Source organism: Protomyctophum parallelum (genome assembly GCF_964188405.1).
Source record: "Protomyctophum parallelum genome assembly, chromosome: 17".
Classification (NCBI taxonomy): Eukaryota; Metazoa; Chordata; class Actinopteri; order Myctophiformes; family Myctophidae; genus Protomyctophum; species Protomyctophum parallelum.
The window spans coordinates 12,196,134-12,211,546 of NC_139719.1; the positions used below are offsets into that span (position 1 = coordinate 12,196,134).

At 46.3% G+C, this 15,413-nt stretch overlaps 1 protein-coding gene across 2 annotated transcripts in view; it reads right to left on the reverse strand.

Annotated features, from left to right (window-relative positions):
* The window catches only part of abca5 (ATP-binding cassette, sub-family A (ABC1), member 5), a 39,811-nt gene that overhangs the window by 20,420 nt on the left and 3,978 nt on the right, over positions 1–15,413 (reverse strand). The window contains exons 3-17 of one of the 2 annotated variants that reach the window (XM_083787148.1): positions 11,647–11,836; positions 11,222–11,395; positions 10,589–10,686; positions 9,653–9,879; positions 8,584–8,725; positions 6,923–7,111; positions 6,253–6,400; positions 5,987–6,167; positions 5,477–5,535; positions 3,639–3,925; positions 3,124–3,243; positions 2,598–2,739; positions 2,269–2,359; positions 1,819–1,958; positions 588–707 (exon numbers count right to left, since the gene is read on the reverse strand). In XM_083787148.1, the coding sequence (XP_083643274.1) occupies positions 588–707; positions 1,819–1,958; positions 2,269–2,359; positions 2,598–2,739; positions 3,124–3,243; positions 3,639–3,925; positions 5,477–5,535; positions 5,987–6,167; positions 6,253–6,400; positions 6,923–7,111; positions 8,584–8,725; positions 9,653–9,879; positions 10,589–10,686; positions 11,222–11,395; positions 11,647–11,836 (2,308 nt within the window). Of the gene's footprint in view, positions 1–587; positions 708–1,818; positions 1,959–2,268; positions 2,360–2,597; positions 2,740–3,123; positions 3,244–3,638; positions 3,926–5,476; positions 5,536–5,986; positions 6,168–6,252; positions 6,401–6,922; positions 7,112–8,583; positions 8,726–9,652; positions 9,880–10,588; positions 10,687–11,161; positions 11,190–11,221; positions 11,396–11,646; positions 11,837–15,413 lie in introns of those variants that run through there. The other variant, XM_083787149.1, reaches the window with a different exon arrangement.

The following is a 15,413-nucleotide window of genomic DNA, read 5'->3' on the forward strand; positions in this document are numbered from 1 at the left end:
ACATGATGATGTCATTACGTAGAATCACCCAATTACGTTGCTCCAACTGACTGCCGTCTGGGATGATGTCAAAATAAAGTAACCTTGAACTTTACAGTAGTGTCCAGGGGTGCACTTGTACATCAAACTGCCTGACCCTACTTTAAAGGACCAAGCAGTCCAGAAGGGACTTGGTCCCAGTTTTCTTCTTCTCCTTCTGCCAAAAATAGCAGTTCTGGCTGAACCGTGTGGTCGGTTTTCGCGAAACGTGGCAATATGGTAAAGTACTATGCCAAACGGTGAAGACGCGAAGCCCACGACAATTGACCAAATGGTGGCGCTATAGCACTCAATTGAAAATGCATAGCTCATGAACCGTTTGACCGTCGGCAATGAAACTTTGATAAACATTTGCATCTCCTCATGCCAAACAACTTTCGTGCCTGTTGGGGCCTACTTGGAATGATGCAAGTTGGAAATTAATGCCACACCAAGAAGTTATAACCCTATACTGCACCATATCTCTTTGCATCTTTCTTCAGCAAACATTCCCCCCTCCAGTTATACACTGATTGGGGATGCGTCTTGGAAGCATTGTTCTCACTCACCAGCTTGGTCTACTTCAGCCTCAGCTTCCAGACGTAGGAACACGTCCTCCAGAGTGGTCATAGAGACGCCGTAGTTGGTAATACCCAGATCTGGCCTGCAGTCCAGCTCAGAGAACAGACCTGAAGCAAGGGGACATATTAAATGTGATGATGATGATGAGGTGTGAGGTGAAATAATTAGTTTCAAGATGTTATGGTCACCAAAAAGGTGAGGTTTAGCATAATATCAGTTATAAGGTTATTTATCCATCATATGTAAATGTTCCCTACATCGTGGGAGGGAAGCTCCCTCCCCAGAAATACACGAGAGTTGTTGTGTGACTAGTAAGGCTTGTAGAGAGATGACTTCTGCACACCCGGTAGGCAGGCTTAAAGCCTGAGGAAGTTCGCAAGACCGAAACGTTGCTCTCTGCTCTTTAAAAATAAATGCTCTTGAACCTGGCAAGTGGCGGTGTGCGCCGTGCGGGTGTCCCTTCTTTCTCCTACGTTGTGTGGCTAAGGCTGAAAGTATCACCAGGGACCTTCACCACCCCAGCCACGGCCTGTTCAATCTGCTGAAAGTATCACCAGGGACCTTCACCACCCCAGCCACGGCCTGTTCAATCTGCTGAAAGTATCACCAGGGACCTTCACCACCCCAGCCACGGCCTGTTCAATCTGCTGAAAGTATCACCAGGGACCTTCACCACCCCAGCCACGGCCTGTTCGCGCCCACAGCCAGGGAAGCGTCACCAGAGCATCGGGACAGACTCTTGAACAGTTCTTACATGTCATCAATTAGACTGCTGCACAAGAGCCAAGTCTGGTGACACTGCACAGACTGAATTTGTGTTTTAATAGGCACTCCTATTCATGATGACCTATCTATTTATTATGCACCCACAATTATATCATGTAGATTAATCATATTATGCTCTTCTCTTAACCTTTTTAACTGTAGTGATGAGCCTGTATAATCAAGTTTTTCATCCGCCTTACTTGAATTGTGATGCGACAATGAATATTGATCGATGGATGATTGACTTCAAAATGCTTTGCTGTCCTCGCCTAAACTATTTGACACTCATTGTATTATGCAACATGGCAAATACCTCTCATCTGGCACTCTGGCGTTATAAAACAAATTCCAAGTTACATCTAATGCACTCATTTCTGGTCTTAGTACTGTCCGCTACAGCCATTCAGACCACAATTACTTTGCTGTGATTGTGCGGCATTCCTGTGATCTGACCTGCAAAGGTGTCCATGCTTTCAAAAGGCAGAGTAAACGTAAGCTCTGCCTCCTGTTGCCTGGACAGCTGGGCCTTGGGAACATGCTCCTTGACCAGTGATGTGACTGTGTCTGCCTCACATCCCTCTTTGACAGACATTCTAGATTCAGGAGAAAGAAGAAAGGAGTACATCAAATAGGCATGCAAACACTGTTTATTTTATTCTCTGTAATATTAAGATTCCCTCAACTTCATCTGATAAAGATCATATAATTGAAATCAACCACTTAAGCCCCATATTTATACTTTGTCTGTTTGTCATAATTATTAATTAATTAATTAATTACGATGAATAGTGAAAATTGCTTATTTTTGCAACACTTTCGCATATAATGACATGCCCAGAGGCCAAAACAGGGACGCCAGTTTGGAAATACCACATTACCACAAGGTATTAATTATCTACTTGCCTGAGGTGATATCCCACGCCACACTTGGTCTTGAGATACAGGGATGAGCCAACACACTTCAGCTGACCTTGAGAGATCACAGCTTTGCGATCTAGACCGAAATGTACCAGAGTCAGTGGTTTAAAAGGTCACCGTGTGTGCATAGTTGACCAAAGTCAATAATATTAGGTACAATGGGTTTTTGCTGTATGGACGGTGATATCATTTCTGGTGGTCCTTGATGTGAAATGGTTTGAGAACCACTGATAAATAAACGTGGTCCTCAGGTCTCAATGGGTTGACATGAAGAGGGACATACTGTACTGTACATACTGTACATACATACGTACCAGCCAGAATGTCAGCCTCGTCCATGTAGTGAGTGCTCAGAACGATGACCCTGCCCGCCGCCCTGCGACTCCTCAGCAGAGACCAGACCTGGTGTCTGGAGCAGGGGTCCATGCCCGCCGTGGGCTCGTCCAGGAGCAGGATCTAAGGCACAGCACACACACACAGACACGTTAGTATTAACCCATTCTGACCTGAGATCAGATTCTAAATTTGTCTGTTTGAAAATGACAGTTTTCTGAAAAAGCTATGTTTCTATGTCGGTCGTTCTTCGATTTTTCAAAAATAGCAGACCTACAAGCTCGTAGCGCGCCACTCGGTGGCGCGCTACGAGCTTGTAGATCTGCTATTTTTCAATAGCTAAAGCATAACATAATGCTAACACCAAAAGGGGTTCCCGCCCAGAATGGGTTAATCTTCTTGACACACGCCAATACATTACGAGGCAACTCCATGGGACTTCTACAGCCCAAGATGACTCCTCCTACTGTATGATGCACAGAGACACGGTCCGCTCCCTCCCGTTACCTTAGGATCTCCTAAAATGGCGATTCCCACAGAAAGCTTCCTCTTCTGACCTCCACTCAGGTTCTTGGCCTGAGCGTGCATGATCTTCTCCAAGTCCAGATCCTTCAAGACTTTGTTCACCTAAAAGATGGAGGAAAAAAACCCCCACACAGTGAGCCATTGATCCATCATGGTGAATATCCTGTGTATTGTGCTGTTAAGACCTGAGGCAGATTAGGTTTCAGGTCTCCTGAAACCTAATCCTGTTTCTACATCAGTGGTTCTCAAACTTTTTCATGTCAAGGACCCCCGCAATTATATGTATTTGCCTGCCGACCACCATCTGAAAATATTTGTTCTGGAACAAAATATTTTGAGATGGGGGGGTCTGCGGCCAAATAAATTCTGGGGGTCCTTGACATGAAAAAGTTTGAGAACCACTGACATACTGTAGGACGGTTTTTCAGAAAACTGTGACCTAGAAGACATTTCGTAGAACCTGGCCTCAGCTCTCAACGGGGGTTAAGTATACAAACCTCGCCGTCGATGTCCGCCGGCAGTATCCCTTTGATGGCGGCGAATATCCTCAGGTGCTCCTGGACGGTGAGCACGTCGAAGATGATGTTGAACTGCGGGCAGACGCCCACCAGCTGCTTCATCTCCTGGCCGTCCGCCAACTCCGACACGGGCGTGCCGTAGATGGTGGCCGAGCCCTCGCTGGGCGGGCAGATGCCGCACAGGATGTTCATCAGGGTGGACTTGCCGGCGCCGCTGTGGCCCAGCAGCGCCGTGATCTGGCCCTCGTAGATGTCAAAGGTCAGGCCTGAGAGGGCAGCGGTGGGTCCGTCAGAGAGGGGAGCGAAACGGGAGGATGCACCTCTCTCTCTAGATCAGTGGTTCCCAAACTTTTTCATGTCAAGGACCCCCAAATAGACACTAATTAGCCCGCAGATCCCCCCCCCCCCATTTGAAAATATATGTCAGGGACCCCCATGATAGAAGATCTTTACGGCTCTAGCAGTGATTCTCAACCCGTTTAATTTCAAGGACCCCCAGTTTGACATGCATTAGTCTACAGGCCCCCATTTAACAGTTTCCGTGTTTTGAATGGATTACTCCAGGTTAATGTCGCTGCCATATCGGACATACGCGACTTTTGTTTTATGTGTTTAATCCGCCGCAATGTAAAAAATAAATAGAAAATCCTTCTTCGCCGCGGAGAAAGAGAATAGGTGCATCTGTTTTGACGAAGAAACCGGAAATCGTCACATGCTGTGGGCTGCTAGGGCTTCTGGGAAATTGAGGCCAATGCAAACGAATGGGGTTCAACGCCTCATGGAGGAGGGTCCTGTGCTGCGTCTTCCGGGTGTACCAAGATGGCGGGTGGTCCGGCCGTTCATAACAACCGGGGGAAGCTTTTTTCGCTCGATTTTCGCGGATTAAAAGCCCAAATAATTCAGCGTATGCTCTAAAGGTAATACAACAATCTCGGCAGTGAAGGGGGGTTGATTAAAAGTCTGGTAAATCGTTTTCCGCAGTCAAACTGTTAATGGCATTTCTATCTCGGGGACCCCAATTGATATATTGTCAAATCAATGTAACTATGAGAGTGTACAAAATGGAACCATTTGTACACTCTCAGAGTTACATTTGGTTCCAAACTATCCTATACAGTAGTTAGATGTGACAGACTCGATGAGTGCAATCAAAGGCTCTATAGAAAGTGCAGAATGACTCAGTCTCTGTGGAAGGTATCCGCCAATCAAGTAATTGTACCGGTCCGTGGGCTATAGTCCATATATGGACAGGCCACAGTGGTTGACCGTTTGGTACATTGGGGGAGACAGCCAACCAATCAGCACCCATTATGGCTGCCTCACTTGAAACAGTAATGTACTCACATGATACACTGACCAAATTAACTACTGACTGATTATAAGTTAATAATAATAATAGGTTCTCCAATGACTGAAAAGTATGAAGGAAACATTGTATTGTATCAATACTAGTATTTTAACTTCGCAACGTTCAACACCGCAACTCGCTCGGTGGCGTCTCTCGTGGCTCAAGTCACAGTGTAAAACTATAGGGCGAATGTCCCTCCCTTCGTGGAGGAGAAAACTGTGTCACTATTGGCTACATCCCAGGGAGGTTCTAGGCCACAGAGTGACACATCTCCACCTTGGTTCTAAGATCAATAAGGAACTGGGCTGATGAACCAAAGTGCAACTCTATCTACTGCATGAACTCGATTGAGGCGTCCTCCTCTAAGAACTCATTGATTTGTTGTTATATCACCGCTTATGTGCAATTTGAGAAAGCACTACCTGAACTGAACAACCATTCAATAGAACGTGCAGTGCACAGGCCTCACCTCTCAGAGCCTCCACCATGCTGTCTTTCTCTTTGTAGACCTTACGTATGTTGTTGATGCTGACGGTGGGGGAGAGGGAGAGGGAGAGTAAACAACAGGGTCTGCAACATGGCTGCAGACAGAGCTTCTGCTGGTCAAGGCTAATGTAATGAAAGAGTTAACGAAACTGTGGCTGCAGACAGAGCTTCTGCTGGTCAAGGAGGCTAATGTGATGTGATGAGTGGAACTGGACTGGGCTGTACTTCTATCAGGTTGACACTTGACACTTTAACGCATCTGTGTCACCTTAGATTTTAACCACACATTAGCTGTTGAAAAATAGCAGATATACAAGCTCATAGCTCGGCACCGAGTGCCACGCTATGAGCTTGTAGATCTGCGATTTTTGAAAAATCGTGAAAACGTGAGCAAATCTTTAAACATATATTCTTTCACAACAAACGATTAATATTTACAGATTAAAAGTCTGGACGAGTCATTTGTCATTTGTGTGTAAAAGCAGGTATTCACCGGATAGCCTCTTTCCCTCTGAACTCTGGTGAGATGGGCTCGACAGACTCGTCACCTCCCGAGTTAGTGCCGTTCATCTCTGCGTCGTACACCGAGCTCACTTCCACGTAGCGCTTACTGCGTTTGGACCAATAGGACGGCTTCAGGAAGTACAGCGGAGACCGCCTCATCCCAAACTCACCTGAAGAGTGAAAAAATATTTTAAAATGTGATTCAAAATACACTTCAATGGCTGTATGAAAGCTTGTGCGTGCGGGCGTGCGTACCCGGCAGCACCTGGTCCAGGTACACAGCCAGCAGCAGGTACAGAACAGAGTCTAACACCAACATGAACAGAGGGACGTAGAGGGGATGAGGTCCGTTGGTCAGGCTGGAGAACACAGCGCCATCTCCCTGCGCCTCCAGGTACACCACCTAATGACCACACACACACACACACACACACACACACACAGCTGTGATCAAACACCATGGTCCAAGATGGGGGTAGAGTAGCCGGTAGAGCAGCCGGATGGGAACCGTGATGTTCCCGGTTCGATACCGGGCTCCCCCAGAGTTGGTGTCGAAGTGTCCTTGAGCAAAGACGCTGAACCCCTAATTGCTCCTGATGTGCAGATTGGCGCCTGGCATTGTTTCCTCCGCCATTGGTGTATGAATGTGTGTGTGAATGGGTGAATGCAATGTTGTACAATCTATATAAATGCACCATTTACCAAGAGATGTAAAGGCTGTTTGCAAGGGGTACAAACAAGGGACACGCGTTAAATAAACGTGCCTGGATTTCAATGGATAAAAACATCTTCAAGGCCACAGCAAGGCAAACGGTAAAACATTGTGTGTTTGTTATTTCTAACGCCTCTGCGTGTCCAACAGTGAAGACAAACTGTGTGTGTGTGTGCTTGCGTGCGACCCGTGCGTGTGTGTGTGCGTGCGTACCTGGGCGATGCCGATGGAGAAGGCACTGGGAGACAGCAGGCAGAGCAGCCAGACGGCAGGCTGTGGGAAGTCTCTCATCAGCACGGTGAACAGAGACAGACATCCAAACACCACCGTCAACATGGAGCCCACCGTGCTGGCAAACTTTGGCTTCTTAAACAGAGGCGTCAGCATGAAGGAGAAGAAGATCTGTTGGCCGAGAGAGCACAGATAACAAAACACACTTTATTATAGAAAGACTTGTGCCATGTTAACGTCACCTTTTAAAATAGTTAAATTAGCCGCACTCTTAGCCATAATTGATAAATTAGCACATATAAATTAGATTCCACATAGGCCAGGGCACTTCAAACCTGGCCTGTGGTATTGGCATATCAAATGTAGTCCAAGGGCTGCATAGTACTGGCCTTGCACTCCAAGAGTGTACAAATGTGGTCAAATCCTCCCAGGTCCAAATGGTTTCTCAGGTAAATTAAAAGGTAAAAGCTGCCAATGTTCAACCTAAATAAAATATCCCATTGTTCTGATTTCTGAAGTGAGGAGATCAGTGATATAGTTTGTCAAAAAATACTAGTACAGAATATTGTGGATTAAATGTATTTCTCCACAAAATGATGATGTAGTGAAATGTGTGAAACTACGCGTCTCACGTCACTGAGCGTACGGAATGTAGGCTAGTACTGATCGTTGGTATTGATCTCCTCACACAACTTAGCGACGCCATTGAGGTTTTCCTTTAATCCCGAGGATTGTATTGTGAATATTATAATATAATATAATATAATATAATATAATAATAACCGCAAGCACAGCATGTTCGACAACATGTCCGACCGTTGCTTCCGCATGTCGGACATTTGGTGTGTCGGATCTGCGTGTGCTCACCCTTGTTTATACTTCTAAACTGACAGTAGCAGTAATGACATACACAATGATGTATTTGCACTGTCTCTTTCCTCTGTTGTTTAACAGCTGATGATGTGATGGCTGGTGGGGTGGCTGGAAGAGAGTGAGCAAGCTATCTGTGTATATGTACACAATACCCATGTATGTTTCTGTGTACGTACATGTTTCTATGTATCTTGTTCATGTTTTATGGGTCCCTCTTGAAAATGACATGCTGGAGGGCACGGTGGCACAGTCCGTAGTGCTATCGCCTCACAGCTAGAAGGTCCTGGGTTCGATTCCCGCTGGGGACGCTGTGGGCGTGTTCCCTCCTCCGCGCCATCAGTGCCCATACCCGAGGTGGGGTTGGCGAAAGGGCCTTTCTGTGTGGAGTTTACATGTTCTCCCCGTGTCCCCTAGGGTTGGTAACCTCACAAAAACATGCAGTAATCCTGGTCTCTAAAACCCCCTGGCCACCCGGGATGCCTGTTGGAGGGGAAAGGAACTGGTCGGAATAACGTGTTCCTTCCACACGCTACGTCTGGCCAGGGAAAAGAAGCAGCTTGGACTCGTCATGCATAGAAGGAGGCATGAGGTCAGTCTGCTGCCCCCCCCAGGTTGGCAGAGGAAGTGTAGCGCCCAGGATTGCATTAGATAATTGGCACTGGGTGAAAAAACTGGGTTGCAAAATCGTGGGATAAAAAATATTAAAAATAAATAAATAAATGACATGCTGCACCTCAAGGGGCTATCCCTTAATTAAAATCTATACTCACAGAGGAGATACCATAGAGAAAGATCAGGAAAAAGACGACGAAGAAGTCACTGTTGGGGAAGAGGGCGGTGTAGGTGGCTATGATGGACATCAGGACGGACATGGTGGTCACCAAGGCAGCATACAGCAGTCCCCATGACAACCTGTTTGGAGCACGCACGCATGCACGGAACGCACCAATTAGAGGCACCTAACTAAAATGTTATTACAGATTATTGTCACGCAAATAATTGCGATGAATGATTTAATTGGTTTTTTTTGCGTTGAACATTGGAACGTCACCATTAGCAATCACAAATTGCACAGTGCAGATATGACAAATAACTTATAAATATACAAAGAAATAGCTGACACGGGGCACGGTGGCACAGTCGGTAGTGCCGTCGCCTCATAGCTAGAAGGTCGGGTGAAAAGAAGCAGCTTGGACTACTCATGCATAGAAGGAAGCATGAGGTCAGTCCGCTGCCCCCCCCCAGATTGGCAGAGGAAGTGTAGCACCCAGGATTACATTAGATAATTGACACTGGGTGAAAAAAAATCACACCCGTGTGAACTGAGTGGTGCAATTCCCGCCCCCATCCACACCCCTCTCTCTCTCTCTCTCTCTCTCTCTCTCTCTCTCTCTCATATTAGCAGGCAGCAGGCACAGCAATACCCCTCTCTCTTTCTGGCGCCCCCTACTGGTATTAATAAGTCACATACTCGTGCTCACTGATACAGGTACACACTAGAGAGTGACATTTTGTCGGGATTCCCGTGGGTCACGTGATTCCCGCGGGAATCCCGTGGGATGGGATTAACATTTTTATTAATCCCGTGATCGGGACGGGACGGGAATGAAAGTCAACGGGAGCGTGCAGGAGCGGGAATGACATCTATCTAGAATCATAATGATCATTTTCAGCTGGTCGTGGCGCCAACCAAAAGAACAGAAGCACCCATATTTGTAGTCATCTTTCAGTGAGACAACGCTCTTTTGACTTGCGTTAGCCATCGGTGTATGAATGTGTGTGTGAATATGGTCAATGTAATGCACAAAAAGCTCTATATAAATGCACCCTTTGATTTACCAGAAGGAGGTGTCGTAGAGGCCCATCATGCTCATGGTGTCCTTGAGGCGGTGCTCCTTCTCGGCCGCCACGTTGACGATGAGGAAGGTGACGAAGGGCGTGAAGGCCAGGACCAGGTAGATGGAGATGAGGGCGTGGGGGAACTTCTGCACCTCCACGGAGCCCGGCTGACCCATCATCACCACACGCAGGTCCATCTCGCTACGCACCGAACGCCTGGTCTGCATCTACACACACACACACACACACACACACACACACACACACACACACACACACACACACACACACACACACACACACACACACACACACACACACACACACACACACACACACAATTACTCACTAGTGGCGACGAGATATTCCTGATTAGCTGGCCTCTAAGTAGGGCTGTCCCGATCACGTTTTTTGCTCCCGATCTGATTACTTGATTTTGAGCATCTAATTTGTTGATTCCGATTTTTCCCGACCCGATATTTATGTACAATATCCAAAATTACAGACAATATCCAGTCTAATCATGATATGGATATAATATTGATACTAGGGATGTCCCAATAAAAATGAATACTATTTTGACCAATCTGTATGGTAGATTATGTTAAAATACAATTTAACTATAGCACATCTGCAGTGGGTGGTCTCCAACCGTATACACGATGCAAGCGATGTGGACCCTGTGGTCAGCAAGGACCACTACTAAGTGGTATTGCCTGAAGCCCAAAAGCATGTTCCAAAGTTTGAATGCTGGGAACTACATATATCTTGCGTATATTGCGGTTTCTAAGATCCCCAAAAATGACCATACATTTGACCATAAGTTATACACCATTTTGTGCTATACACAATTTCTGTGTGAGCCGGACAGCAGGATTCTGCTGCCGTTTGGCCCACCCGGACAGCAGGATTCTGCTGCCGTTCAGCCCATCTTACCTGGATGATGGCGGCGTCGATAAGAGACTGCAGGCGGATGAAGCCAGAGTACCAGTAATTGGCTGCTCTGCAGTTCACTGAGCTGGCAAAGCAGTTGGCTGAGGGGGAGGAAACACAGTGACCACTTCTATTACACTTCTGTTGTACCTCTCAACATGGCCTTACTTTAGTAACAAACCCTCAAAACGTACAAACAGTTGTTTCTGTAATAATAACCCCGTTCTCAACCAGTGTTCTGAAAAATGAAACGCCATTATCACGCAGGCCTAGAAATAAGCGGTGAAATGAACAATGAAGAGGGCACTAAAACGACAATAAAAGCCACCGTTATACCGATGGATTCGGTGTAGTCGCTGGGCAGGGGCAGCTGGTTGTAGGGGAAGGAAGCCTTACCGATAGACTCTGTGTAGTCGCTGGGCAGGGGCAGCTGGTTGTAGGGGAAGGAAGCCTTACCGATAGACTCTGTGTAGTCGCTGGGCAGGGGCAGCTGGTTGTAGGGGAAGGAAGCCTTACCGATAGACTCTGTGTAGTCGCTGGGCAGGGGCAGCTGGTTGTAGGGGAAGGAAGCCTTACCGATAGACTCCGTGTAGTCGCTGGGCAGGGGCAGCTGGTTGTAGGGGAAGGAAGCCTTACCGATAGACTCCGTGTAGTCGCTGGGCAGGGGCAGCTGGTTGTAGGGGAAGCGCAGCCGGTAGGACGTGGCGGACGCGTCTAGGAAGACCACGCCCACGTAGCCCGACGGCTCGTACAGGCTGGCGTTCTCCAGGTCCTCCTCGCTGGAGAACATCTCCAGACGGTCGGTCATGTCTGGAGAAAGAACACACAGAGGACAGCATGAGTACACACGGAGGACATATTCTCCACACGAGCGCCCTTATCGCCCGTCTGATTGCATATGGTAGTTTCCTTTCATCTCTGCCGTGAGCTTGGCACGTCTGTCTATTTTTGAACAATCTTGAAAAGTGTGAGAACTACTGATTTTGAAGGTAGTCGTGGAATCGACCTCGTGTCTTTAATATGCCGGGTCCACGACGAACGGCGTGACGCTTGCTACTCACGCATCTCCTGGGCCACCTCCTCCATGATGTGGGTGGTGACGTTGGTGATGGGCGTGTAGCCCAGGCCTTTGAGGAAGTGGTAGTCGTCCCGCTCCAGCTCCAGGGTGCTGATTCCTCCGTAGTACACGTGAGGGTTCAGCGTGCTGATGAGGATCAGCAGGCCCAGCAGCAGCAGCGGCAGGATCAGCTCCTGGAGGACACACCACGGGAGGGAGACATGGAGGGCTGGTCACCGTTACACATTCATTGTCACACAAAGGATTCTGTTTTTGGCATTGAACAATGGAACATGTTGATAAGGAATACATTTCTGTTTGCCTGATAATCAGAAAGTAAATCGCTGCTTCTTCGCCTGGAAAGGACCCAGCTTAGGTGGTTCAGGCATAAAACCTCAAATTAATTCCCTTTTCATCTACGACAGAGATGTAGCCTTGGCTCTTGGGAAGCAGCCAAGAAGGCCAGACTGTTTTTTTATAGCGCTTTTCCAAGTACTCAAAGCGCTTTACAATGGTTCATTCATTCATACATTGGGAGGTGAAGAGGCGAACAGTCAACGCCAGCGTCCTCACTACCCACACCAAAGCTTACACCGACCGACTCATTGGAGGCAATGTAGGGTTCAGTGTCTTGCCCAAGGACACTTCGACATGTGGACAGGAGGAGCCGGGATTCGAACCGCCGACCCAGGGATCATTGGACGACCTGCTCTACCTCCTGAGCCACAGCCGCCCTATAATGCAGTGTTTTAGATTGACTGCATTATGCTGCCTTTAGTTTATCTGGTACCACACAGAGCCTGAAAGGATTCCTGTGAATTTCTATGCCATTCTACAATAACCATGGCCCAATGTTGGCCTTGCTCAAGGACTTCCAACACAGCTGTCACCACCATTAAATCCCATGATAAATGACAGCCACGTGCAGTCGCACACACACAGCAGCCAACCAGTGCCTCCCCTTCGTAGGAGAAAGTGCCCATTGTCATGCCTACAAGATCTCTCTCGTATTGGATTCGTCGATGATGTCGGGTGGAAACCTCATATGTCCAAAACTGTTACTTTTCAGGATTCAAATTAAAAACTAGCAGAGGAAAATGCATTGCTTGTAGATCGTCGATTTTTGCTACTTCTGTGCGACACTGTAGAGTGACGAAGTAGCTCTACAGCATGGGGCTTCCCCCCTCCAGGAAATACATGAGAGACGCTGCGTGGCTAAAGCGGAAAGCATCATCAGGGACATTCACCACCCCAGCCACAGCCTGTTCAAGCCGCTGCCGCACCCACGGCCAGGCAAGCGATTCAGGAGCATCAGGAGCTGTACTACGAGGCTTTTACTTGTCAGCAATCAGATTGCTGAACAAGAGCTAAGTTTTGTCGCACAGTCTGAACTGATTCAGTAGGGACTTTTTGCTATAGCCTAGTCGTATACATACATACCATGATGAACTTTATTTATTTTGCACTCACTTTGTTATGTCATGCACTTTATGTTCTTCTCTCTCTACCTTTAACTGCAATATGAGCCTGCACAACCACGTTTTTCACCCACCTTACTTGTAATGTGATGTGACAATAAAGATTGATTCTGATTCTGATTCTGTGTAGGGCATGGGTTTTCAACAGGTGGTCCGTGGACCACTGGTGGTCCGTGGAGGTAATGCATGTGGTCCCTGACCATGCATTTAGTAATGTAGGATTTGTTGATTTGTTTTAAATGTTCTTTCCACTAGTTGAGAAACCGTGAACTGAATGACCTGGTGACCTATGATGAGTCCATCCATGTAGTCATTTACTGACAAGTTGGAGCTCAAGAAATTCAACAGAAAAAGGGAGTTAGAATCTCAAGAAGGGGGAAGTGCACCGGATTGTCTGGTCATTATTATTAGGACATTTTACCAGTAGTAGTCAACGGTTGAGAAACAGTGGGATGTATACACATGGGATGCATAGCAAGTGTTAACTTACAAAAGCACTAATCTTAGCCCATATCCCCACCCAACACAATAGTGGTCCCCAGGTTGATATAAGTCAGGGTGGTGGTCCCTGGTTCACAATCAGTTGAAAACCCCTGCTGTAGGGTATTCATTTAGAAATAAAAGAAAGTATGACGTTTCTGCCCGACAGCAACGATATGCTAACCTGACGCTGCCAGATCCAAGAAGCTTGCTACACAAATTTGTTTCACAGCTTATTGGGATCTGGGATCGCGGAAGCAAATTCGATGACGGGGCTGTTCCCTTTTTTTCAAGATACTTGGTAGATGATTGGATGGGACCGTCTGTCTATCACCGTGTGGGCGTGCAAACACAACCAATCATATTGACGTGTCTATATAGCTTCACATCCGGTTTCGCACATATCCCGCCCTTAGCTCACGCTGATTGGTTCGGTACGGAACGGATTTTTGTCAGCTCAACTCCCTGAGAGATCCCAGATGAGTTCTGTGTTGAGGAACATGGTTACCCAATACCGCCCTCATCTGGCAGCGTCAGGTTAACGATATGCATCTCTTCTGCCAAATGCTCTCTGGCCTGTATAGAAAACACATTTTGTTTTCTCCTCCTGATACAGTCAAATCTAGTTTGAGCAAGAAACAAGGACACTGCTGTGCTCAACTCTAGAGAAAGCAAATTAAAGTCATCAGCACTTAATTACGCTATGTCACATTAAATAATGCAGAAGGAAACGGATGCGTTTCCTCAGCGTTTCTGAGACATAATATTGCCGTCAAGCAGAAATCTTGCATCTCTGTATTTTTACTTTTTGGGTTCCTATACCCAGGCAGAAGACCTCTCTCTCTACCTACTAGGTACACTATAAATCTTTGAGGGGATTCCAGGTGGTCACCAGCTAAATGATGGAGAGTTGGTAACAAAATGGACCCTTATAGATCTTTTAACTCTTGAGAGTGTAAATTTAAACCATTTGGTTTCATTTCACGCTCTCAGAGTAAAATTATTGTTAAACATCTGCATTACTTCAGAATGATTTACACAATTGTAGAATAATTGTTATTTGGTCACGTTTGCCTGTTATCTCTCCTATGGTACCAACATCTATACAGCATGGGATTATGGACAAAATCTTATCCAAAGACAACACAATATTCTAAGTTTTGGGTCTGAGAAGCTAAACCTCATCAAATGGTGGTCTGTAGCTGACATCCTTGATATGAAAAAGGTTGAAAACCACGGCTATAAATTAATTGTATAAAAAAATAAAAGCATCCCGGGGACTAAATAACACAAAAAAGCACAGGTCTTAGGCTCTTAGAGATTTAGGTCAAGGCAGGGATGAGTCATACACTCATGATGAACAGACCCAAAACTGCATCTGGTAAACACTGTGTTAGCCTGCCCAGACAAATCAATAGCTTTACTGTCAAAGCTGTTGACAGTGCTGTGGAAGAGCATGTGACATGATTCATCTGACTCCCACCTAACAATTTCTGGAAGGATGACATGCATCAGTGTCAAGACTTCTGATGACAAACTGCCATCTAGGGCTGCAAATAGCCATTATTCTTTTTAGAGATTATTCTATTAATTACTGGATTATTGGAATAATAAGAGTGTTTTTTTGTTTTTTTACATACACAAGCACATATCAACAAATTGATTAACCACTTGGTGTTATTTTACACTTATTCGAAGCTTATGTGTCGAACGATGGTGCCATGCAAAAATAGTCAAAATAGGGATGGATTGTTAATTGATAATTTTATTAAATTATTGATTATCGCTTATCGGTAATTTTCTTCAAATTGAT